This window comes from Triplophysa rosa, linkage group LG17, assembly GCF_024868665.1.
Source record: "Triplophysa rosa linkage group LG17, Trosa_1v2, whole genome shotgun sequence".
Classification (NCBI taxonomy): domain Eukaryota; kingdom Metazoa; phylum Chordata; class Actinopteri; order Cypriniformes; family Nemacheilidae; genus Triplophysa; species Triplophysa rosa.
Genome location: NC_079906.1, coordinates 19,709,310 through 19,720,090, shown reverse-complemented (window position 1 = coordinate 19,720,090; position 10,781 = coordinate 19,709,310). Strand labels below are relative to the sequence as shown.

The 10,781-nt window shown below is 38.3% G+C and overlaps 1 protein-coding gene across 2 annotated transcripts; it reads right to left on the bottom strand.

Moving 5' to 3' along the window:
* Window positions 1-365: 365 nt before the first annotated feature.
* On the bottom strand, window positions 366-10,775 carry ampd1 (adenosine monophosphate deaminase 1 (isoform M)). Of its 2 annotated transcripts, none has more exons than XM_057355946.1 (15): window positions 10,526-10,775; window positions 6,957-7,122; window positions 6,296-6,401; window positions 5,119-5,284; window positions 4,689-4,908; window positions 3,799-3,928; window positions 3,272-3,466; window positions 3,035-3,166; window positions 2,794-2,957; window positions 2,559-2,685; window positions 2,287-2,450; window positions 2,032-2,152; window positions 1,323-1,496; window positions 1,098-1,208; window positions 366-856 (listed from the first exon to the last, which is right to left on the bottom strand). In XM_057355946.1, the coding sequence occupies exons 1-15, from the start codon at window positions 10,758-10,760 to the stop codon at window positions 701-703; spliced, it is 2,367 nt and encodes a 788-aa protein (XP_057211929.1). In that variant the 5' UTR covers window positions 10,761-10,775; the 3' UTR covers window positions 366-700. The 2 variants fall into 2 exon arrangements, with proteins under 2 accessions (XP_057211929.1, XP_057211930.1); XM_057355947.1 differs by lacking the exon at window positions 10,526-10,775 and adding an exon at window positions 7,737-7,797.
* Window positions 10,776-10,781: the final 6 nt, after the last annotated feature.

The window sequence follows — 10,781 nt, the reverse complement described above, 5'->3', positions numbered from 1 at the left end:
CTTACTTTACTTTTTCAAGGATAAAACTGGTAGTCAATCTGCAAAAAAAGCAAGAAAACTATTACAATATTAAGTGTTTTGGGCTATATTCCAGTAGTATTTAATGTTGTTTTGCTGATTCCACATAATAATGACACCACATAATCTCCCACCAAGAGCCAAGACATTACCAGTAAAAACCCACAGAGTCCATTATAGTTTTAATTAAACCAATACAACTGTCATTATAACCATTAAGTCCAAGAATTTCTGCAATGGTATTGTTTTGTATTTTGTTTTGAAAATACTTTCTATGGTGGAAGAAAAGAAGAAAAAATATTTTTAGTGAATAATAAGCAGTGAAACAACAAAATCCGAACCATATATCATCTTTTTAAACTTTTATTATGTTATTTATTGAGTCAACTCTTTCTTTCTTGTAACTTTTTTTAAAGAAAACAAAACAAAGACTTACAAAAACATGCAAAACATTAAGGCACTAGAGATGTAAACTTGTACTGTAGTGCTGAGGGCCAAACACAAGACAAATCGGATCGAATCAGACACATGCACAAGAGGACTCGGAGTATGTATTTGAATGCTAGTTCTCGTGGAGTTTCACATTAATGACAGCAGAAATGTTTTTTTGACATAATTTAGGAAGAAAGAGCGGCATTTTAAGAACTACTAAACAATCCACTTGTATGTGTGTTTTGTGTGTTTACTCAGCCATCAGACCCTGTTTAATAAGGTTCAGCTCATAACAGTGGGTCTCGTAGCGGTAGGCCATACGAATCTGAGCCACGTTGGTTTTGCGGATGTCGTTGCCCTCAGGACCGTCCTTCAGGTAGTTAGTGCCAAGGAAGTGTTCCTTCTCCTGTTTGTATGACAAAAAAAGATGAATGAAATCTTCTCATCTGCTATATTAACCCTTAAGAAAACGAACAATGGTAAACTAACCCAGTTGGATTTTGTATTACCATAGTTTTACTACAAATATCATGGTAAAACTATGGTTATTGTAGTAAAACCATGGTTCGTTTTCTTAATGGAATCATCGGTTTCCACTTATTTTAGAAGCGTGATGGTTTGTGATGCATTAAGTCATGTGACATCACCTCAGCAGACAAGCCGCTCTGAAGAACACTGTTCCTGGCGATCTCACACATGTCGCAGGTGCTGAGCTTGAAAACCTGAGCCGCAATGGCATACTCCTCCATTAGAGGCTCCTGTTGATTAAATCAGATCAGTCTACAGTGTGAAACCAATTTTGTGAATGACCTGCTGATTCATTTTAGAGTGGCAATGAAATGTGAACATGCGCGAGAGGGACATATGCTCACCTTAGTGTAGTGGAACTGCATGGGGTCATCGGTGGACAGGGAGACCATCAGACCTTTCTGGTGGAACTCCAGCAGTGGATTCTTGTTGTATTCCAGGAAGAGGCTGTTGTTACTGAGCGGGGACATGGCGATGGGAATCTGGGCCAGAAAATACAGGTATTGTAGGACCGGACTCTGAAAAAAATGTCAAAACAGGAACACAAGTCAATACATGGTCAAGAAAGATGTGCTACACCAACACAGACTTAAAGGTCCAGTGTGTCATTTTTTGGAGGATCTATTGACAGAAATGCAATATAATGAACATAACTATGTCATTAGAGTTATGTACGGTATAAAGACCTTACGTAATGAAGCATCATGTTTTTATTACCTTATAGAATGAGTGATTTCTATCTACATACACCGCGGGCCCCCTTACATGGACTTTGCCATGTTGTTTCTACAGTAGCCCTGAATGGACAAACTGCCATACAGAGCACATATGACTTTCTTTCTTTTGCAGAACACAAAATATACTTTCATGAACGTTGGTGACCAATCAACTTTTGGACCCCATTGACTTCTATTGTATTCATTAGTCATTCGAGTCATATATGTGTTTTGTTTTCATCAGAGAGAGAGAGCGAGAGAGAGAGAGAGAGAGGTGTAAGATGGGGTGGCAAGGATAAGGCTGCCCCCTATTGGTCAGGGTAAGTGGTGTAGTAACCTTCTTGAGGTTGAGTCCATGAGAGATGTTGTCAGCAGTCATGAAACAGGCCAGCAGGTGAGTCACAGCCCCAGCCTCTCCACAGTGAGGTCTGAACTGAAATGTGTTCATACCTCTCTCCCTGAAAACCCCAAACGCACATTTCACATACAGCACACCTACCTCTGAATACATCTGTGCATTGTTGAAACGCACAATGTCTACGAAAGTCCTATAGCGCGAGCCTTTATCTTTTTATATTATCGACACACTTACTTGCGCAGCTGGTTGAGCCGGGTGATGTTTGCGTACATGTAGTAAATCCAGTAAGAGTATGATGGGCTCTTCACAATGTCCCACTCTTCAGGCTTGGGGCTCTTTGTGGAGAACATATGACCACTATGTTTGGACTCATCATCCACGCTGTCAAAGCCTGTAACCTTCAGAGACACAAAACACGAGGACGGATGAGCAAAAAGAACGTGGTGTTTAGTGCTGTTCTTTCATATTATGCATTCACTGCTAAAGCATTGGTCAGATTCACGTACGTGCTTCAAGAAGATGCTGAGCTCTGGGTTGGACTGCGGGTCGATGGTGGCCTGGAAAACTGGAAGGAAGATGTTTTCCAACATCTTTCCAAAATGTGGCACAAAGTTCCTGCCTCTGAAAATGTCACTGAAGGGAAGACATAAGAGATAAGTTACAAACACTTTTTTAAAGAAAGGCTAAACTGTGCTACATCTACAGTCTTTAATGGCATAAGAGATAAGCAAGTTTACTTACTAGATTCTGGGTATTTGAATCATCCACTTGAGGTTAGGAGAAAAGACTTTGTGCTTGTTAAACCAGCTCGAAAGTTTATCCCACTCATTTGGGTTACAGCCATAGATGGACAGTCTGGGTTCTGCGTACTGGTATCTGGCATCTTCTAGGTCACTTGACACTTCCTGTGACATTCCAGACATTTGAATGGTTTCCCATTAATGCAGATGCGGCATGATTCTACGGGTTATTGAATATTTACCTTAATAATGGTTGCAAAGTACTCTCCAGATATATGATTCTCGGTCTTCATATAAAGATCACGCAACTCGCTGGCTCCCACAGGATTGTACTTGGCATTGAATTTATCAAAACGCTGGAAGGTTTGTCGGCCCTGTATAAAGGAGCGTAAAGATGGATTGAAGGCTGTGTACTGGGTCATGTTAGATTTACTAAGAACAGACTTTTGTTTGTTTGACTGGAGTTGCGTGGTACCTACAGCATGCACATCCAGGGAATCTACAGTCAGGTCATAAGGATGCAGGTTGAGAGAAGCAAAAAGTTCCTTCATGGTGACTTCCTTGCCCTTCAAAACATGCACCACCCGATCTGCGTCCACGCGGTAGGACCTCTTGATGAAACGCAGAAGATGCTTCTGGTTCATGCAGGCGGCAGCATGGATGTGAGTATCAACCTGCACCGGGGACATCAAAGAAACAACATTGGTGTCAAAACTCCATCACATCCAACAATAGACTAAATTTGCTGAAATTGCTAAAGTTTTGTTAACATTCCTATTAAGTGATAAAAACATTATTTTTTAATAGCGAAATAATGCTTTATTACCAACCTTTTTACAACGTTTTTAGAACGTGTAGCAATGGCATACGTTTATCAAATGCGTTTTTAACGTTACTGCAAGAGCTTTAAGAGAATGTTAACCAAAGTTCTACGAACGTTCCCTGTTTTTGTGGACAAACTGTTTTATTGCTGTATTGATTTATTAGTAGATGTTTTAAGTCGTACCTTCCTGCAGTTGTAAAAGTCTCGGTGGGGATTGTTCTTCAGTTCCTTCATTTCCTCCATCTCGTTCAACATCTCGTGCACGTTGAACTTTGACATGAGGAACTTCAGACGACGATGTGTGTATGTCTTTCTGAAGGACACGACATAAGAAACTAAGTATAATTTAGTCCTTTGTATGTGTCTTTTAGAAAGTATAATCCTTTACCACTTAATAATTGACAATGTAATTAGATTTTAAAAAATCTGTCATCATTTATTTACCCTCATGCCGTTCAAAACCTGTATATTCTTCTGTGGAAAACAAAAGAAGATATTTTGAGAAATTACTTATTTTGTGTTTCACAGAAGAAAGTCAAACGTTTGGAATGACTTGAGAGTGCGTAAGTGATGAGATAGTTTTCATTTTTCGATGAACTATCCCTTTAAGAACTTTTCAAATAATGAAATATTAAACGTGTTAATGTGACAGACAGACAAACCACAGATCCAAATGATGCCTAGGATCTGCATGACTTTGAAGAACCAAAGATATTCATATTAACAAGATGCGTCACTGCCATTGAAATGAATAGGGAGGAACACAACGCTCAATATGGCCGCCCTAGCGAAGCTTTGCGCATGCGTAGTATCTAAAGCAACATGAAAAGGAATGTTTTTAAGCGCAATTTGATCATAGGAAACAAACGTTATGGTACAGTTCACGTCATTTTTAAATGTTGTTTTTAAATATGTCGTTTAATCGGGATTTTAGTCGGCGATTGTGGAAAATCAGTATTTCCATACACGTCTTGTTTGAATTACGTAATAACTGCCCAAACTGCCTGGAGGCGCATTGCAAAGATGGCCGCCGAGTGGCATGACTTCCCTAAACAGACTTTGGAAGAACTCACGTTGGGCCTTGAGCTATCAAGGCGATTAGAAAGTTCATGTCGTCGAGGAAGGTGGCAAGGTCTGGACCAGGATGGTTGAGAGGCTGGTGTTTATCAGCAGACGCTGCGTCTTTGTAGACGAAGATAACACCATCCTTCATGCGAGCAACGTAGCCGTTGTTTGGAGGGAGACCTTTAGTGCTAAATGGATCCTCACCAGACTTAGGAGGAGAAGTAAACACTGAAAGACAAATACATTCACAATGTGTGTTTGCATTTCAGTTCATTCAACTCAATATGACAATTTGGAAAAGAAAAGGTGGTTCAAATAACAATAGATATTTCATACTACTCCAAAAGCAGTACAGGCCAGGCTAGCAGTAGAAATATAACCGCTAGGATAAGAAATTGATTCGGATGATTATCGTGAATAAAAGGATTCGATTATTACCTGGAAGAACTTGATCTTCAGGTTTCCACTGTTCTCCTTCAATCTGGCATAAGAACTGAGACGGGGTGATGGGGAATCTCTGGAAGGCAAGTTTCATGTACTTCTCTCTGATGGTCAGTGCACGATACAGACCCTTACAAGCCAGCTCAAAGTCATCCATGGTCACCTGTAATATAGTTTTAAAAGACGCAAGATACCACTTCACTTACAAACAAATACTCAAGACCAGGGATGGATAACTGACCGGGCCAATGGGGCGAGTGCACAGGGGCCCATGACTATGAGCTCGAGGGGGCCCTGAGCTTCAAGGTTGCGCCATCCAGTTTGGTTCAGAAAACCCCAAAAACAATGAAAACAAATGTTTATCTATGTTTAATACATGGGTCCCATAGCCTATATAAGGCCTCAGTGGATACCCTGTAAAAAATGAAATGATCAACAAATCACGGCAACACAGTTTTTAATGTTACTTATTAAATTAAATTTAACTTAAAATTAACTTATTAATTAAATTACAGCACATTTAAATGGCATTTTCCAAAATCATTTTTTATTTATGTGATGCATAAAATACGCGTATATTTGACAGTTAATTAAATTATGTGTTTTATACGCCTTAATTTGGTCCATTGTTGATTTTTCGCTGTGTAGCTAATATTAGATTTCTATAAACCCTGTACAGATTATTTTTAGCGTAGCGCAGGCATTTGACACAGAGCAAGCACGGTTTTAATATTCATTATCATTTTAACTTTCACTTTCTATAACTATGAATGCGCAGCTAAGGGAAAGAACGGAAAAATTGTGGGAGGGGGCCCTTGGAGGTAACTGGCCCCGGGGCCCTTTGAAGACATAATCCGTCCCTGCTCAAGACAGCACAAAAAATAAAGAAAAGAAATTCATGTAATTCTCATTTTCTGCACTGAACTATACAAAATCGATTTAGAGATGTTTCATCTACAGAAAAAGTTTTTTATATAAAAGCTGCCTCCTGTCATTCCAGGACAGATGAGTGGAATCCTAGAAGATCATAGGCCAGGTGAATTCTCCACATCTCCTAAATTCTCCCTTTAAATGTCAGATATAGATTTCAGAAACCCAATCCAGGGCTGCATGGACATCCCCGTCTGATCTATTACTGATGGTCATCTACCTGAAGTTATATATTGGACCGTACCCCAGCAGCATAGTCTCCAGTGATGGTCACCCTCTGGAAGTGAGGCACTTCTAAGTAGGTTGGTTTATCATCTAGTAGAGGCTGAGTGCGCCTCAGAATCTTCATACTGTCGGGCATTGAACAGGGATGAGATTAGCATCAAGTATAAGTATATAATAAATATTCAAATATAAAACAAATATACAGTACAGAAATTCTGCATTTCAACTCATCACACTGGATTTTTCCACCTGGTTAAAATTCAACAATCCTGCACTTTCCATTGGGATTATTTTAATTGACGTACATCTACAAAATGTTAGTACTGCATTGTGTGTATGTATATACAGTATACAGCCGAATAAAAAATTATGAGACCATTTCAAACATATTTTTAGTTTTTCTGAATTTACTATTTATGTGTTTAGGTAAAATGATTTTTGTTTTATTCTGTGAACTAACAACAATATTTCTCCCAAATTTCAAATGTTTGTAATTGCATTCATTTGCAGAAAATGAAAACTGGAGAAACAGGTGCAAATAACAGTAAAGATGCTCTGTATTCTATTCTAATAAATCACCTAAATAACCCACTTTAAATATTTAGAGAAATACCATTATTGGAAGAAAAATACATTAGACCTAAGGAAATGAATCATGCTTTTATAAAGTGTAAACTGACCGCTTCTCCACATCATCATCATTGGCCACGTGATCAGCCAGCTCCTGGTTGAGGATGGGACAGTTTTCTGCCACATCAAACAGAGAGATCTCCTCACGGACGTCTTCATCTTTAGTCTCTGAAGCAAAGACCCGCTCGGCGATCGCACGCATGCGATCATCAGTCTCTGATGACCAGAAGGAAGCACATGCACGCATTAGTTTAAATGCAAATGAATCATTAAAGCACCAAAGCAACGCTGCAGGCTATGAAGTCCAAAAGCTAGAAGCATCTGCTGAGACCATATGTTCTTTATGATCTGAATGTCTGAATCTAAGTATAACATTAAAAGATGAGGTAAACACAATAAGTAATAGAATTCTGTGTATATAAAGCCATTTTTAAGATTCATTTCGGTTACTGACTACCAGCAGAGATCTCTCATGCAGAGGAGAGCAAACCTATGAGAAATCTATAAAGCAAGACACGCATTACTAACGGCATAACCCAAATCATAACATTTAATAGCGAATGTCTAAATGAACACAAGAACTTCAACATGATATCACAGGTCTACGTCCGAACGAAATTTCATTACACATGCACAGTAATCTAACCAATCCAACCAAGGCTATACACACAAAACAACGCAATTCGGTAATTTGTTTGCTCATGTGCTGTATTACAAAAGCACAACTGAACAAACGAGTAAATTTACACAGATGCAACTATATGCCCATACATTTTGAGCACATTGAAGCATATGTAACATCCATCACGGACGACTCCTGTTGTACTTACTCGCTTTATTCAATTCCACAGATTGGGCAGAGAAGATCCAAAACATTGAAAAGAAAAGGAAGTTGTATGTTAGACTGAGTTAGTAAGCAAACATCGGAGCTAACATTATATTATACAAACTCTTTATTGGGATGGAGGAATGCATGCCACCAGAAAAAAATCATCAAAAATGATTGACAGTAAATCAGACAAAGTGACTAATAGTGATGCATAGAAATCATGACACTTTGGTGATAAATACTTTTGTAGGCCATTGGTTTCATGTATATGTACAAAATATAAAAAGAAATCAAGTCAAACATCAACAAATCATGCTCAATGTGTCTTCACAACTTCTCCACAAGATTTTTAGGAAGAACTGGATCAAGGCTTCACAAACACATAGAAACCATCAGATGTCTCTAGTTCAATCTGTTCTTCCTTCAGAGAGACACATCTGTTTGTGTTCATTTCCATGACGATCCAAATAATTTCCAAACAAGACATTTTTTATGATGCATGGATAATGTGCACAAAAACAAATAAACAATAAAAACCTATTGTTCCCCTTAAGTTTCCGGACTTGCAGGGCCAGTTTATTGGATAGCAGTATGATGGAGGACACGATGAGTTCATGCTCACCCGCACTTCCAAACACACAAACAATCACCGGGCTGCGATTCCTCCTCATACTTACGCTTCTCCTCTGCAGGGTTAGTAACATGTACCCATCAGGTTTATGTAGAAAGGGGCGAAACAAGAAGTTATGATCACAAAAATGAAAATATATAACATTGACCATAAAACCAGCTGTTTGTTATATTTGTCATATACAACTCTTATCCAAAATGACAGTGAATTGTTCAGGCTAAAAACAACAAAAATCAAGCAATTGATTTTCTTAGGTTTTGAACTTATACATGCACCAATGGGAACAATGGTAGAGATCAAGACATTCAGAAATTTTTGGGATAGTTCACCCAAAAATAAAATTTCTGTCATCATCTATGAAATGAGGGTGAGTTTTTAATTTTGGTTGCCGTTTCATTGCAATATCATGGCTTCATGAGACTTGGAACACAGCACATAATGTGTAAGGAGTAAGGACCACTTGTAAGATGCTTCTGCCTCCGCATTTAAAGCTCATTTCTTCTTTTGTGTTCTTCGGCAGGAAATAAAAGTCAGGTTTGAAATGACATGAGAGTGAGAAAATTATTAGAGAAATCTCATTTTGGGGCAAACCGTTTCTTTAAACCGAGATGGGCGTTAAAGGAGGGGTCCATCACATGGGTGTAAAATAATTAGCCATGTGTTTGGCCTATTACATTACACTGTCTTCTCTGCTTATTCCTGACCCCAATGAAAATCTAGTAATATCAGTGACTGATATCGTATCGCCATCTATAAATTACAACTGCATGTAAAGAAACAGCATGTCTATGCGTTAATGAATGCAAATCTTAAATCAAATTTGTTTTCTGGGTTTAAATGACAGCACAGCTGCTCTGAATTTGGACAAACATTTATAATGCAAAAATAATCTTTAGGTGACTTAGGTTGTCAGGCAACAGCATGACACCTGAGCCTGTCTGAATCTGCTGACCACAGAGTCTATCTGTTGCATTTACGAGCAAGCCCCCGCAATAAAAAAAAAAAGATTTTACGATACTGTTCACTATATTTTTACAATTTATTTTGTTTTAACACCATTGTATCAGGTTTTATGTTCAAACACAATTGTATTGTGTTAAACGGACTAAAAACAGTAATGCTTGGCTTACCTAAATGTTTACATTGTAAATTAACATGTTTCAATCAAGTAGATCAAAATAATATTTGATGCTTGTTCAATTTACTTAAAAGAAATCAAGTTAAGACAACATACATTAATTTAGTTGTATTAAAGTAGCGTTGTAGAAACTAGGAACAGATTACTAAAATACTTTCAGTAGGATGAACTTAATTGATTCAAGTTATTTGGACATGGTTGTTTAAGTTTACTCAGTTCAGTTTAGTTCATCATACATTAGGTATTTGAGTAGAGATAACATATTTCTATTGTGTGGAACCACTGTCCATAATTTAATGAAGTTAGTTTAAAGTATCATTTTTTCAGTGCGTCTGCAGAAATGAGTCATCACTCATACGCTTTCAAGGGTTCACCCAGATCAAAACAGCTGCAGAGAGAATTAGAGGGAAAGAGAGCCGTGACGAATGATGTCTGCTCACACTTGTGGTTCTCGACATATTCAGACAGATGCATTACGCATATGAATATAAAGTGCAAGCTGTACACTATAAAAAGTAATGGGATGTTTGTGACAAACACAACCAGAGATTGAAATTAAGTGAGAATGTCCATATTTGACTCAACCATGGGTTGAAATAGCCCAGCATTATTGTGTAGAATCAAGCTCAGTTCACATTATTTCAGGAAAGCATGGTGTAACTAATAAATAAAAAAGTAGTACAGGATATTCCGTACCCCAATATATCTCTAAATGGTGAGAACAAGTTCACTGGTGTTAATGAGATCCTGGAAGACTAACTCTGATTCCATTCCACCGCTTCAATGAAATGTCTGAGTTTTGGCACAGTTTAATAATTCAACAACCGTTACACACACAACTTGAATGCAATGCATAACTTACACATGTAAAATCCCTCTTTTTGTTACCGTGCACAGGTTTGTGTAGACATTTATGTGTTCATCACATGCATTTTTATGTTTCCTGTTAGAACAAACGACTTATTGGACGTGACAAAGTTAAAAAGGACTGTATAATGAATTCAGGTGGCAACACACTCACCAGGTACTTTGGGCATATTGACCGTTCGCTCCTGACCAGAAGAATCCTCGCCGGTCTGACACGGTTCCTCTCTAGTGGGAAGTGTGCGGTTTGGCCACTGCACCAGTGCAATATTAAGCCCGGTCATCCAGTGTAACCAGAGCTGTGTACCCACACTGGAGACAAGAGCTGGACCCTCAAGGTTCTGTGTGCTCAACTCTATTTTAAGTTTGGAGACGGGTTTAAGTGTAAGCATACACGTGCACAAACATACATA

Coding starts and splice junctions, on each gene's coding strand:
- ampd1 (XM_057355946.1), bottom strand. CDS start 10,760: ATGCTTACACTTAAACCCGTCTCCAAACTTAAAATAGAGTTGAGCACA. Junction 3,167..3,271: donor ATTCCCTGGATGTGCATGCT/GTAGGTACCACG, acceptor TCCTTTATACAG/GGCCGACAAACCTTCCAGCG. Junction 2,451..2,558: donor TCAGCATCTTCTTGAAGCAC/GTACGTGAATCT, acceptor GTGTCTCTGAAG/GTTACAGGCTTTGACAGCGT.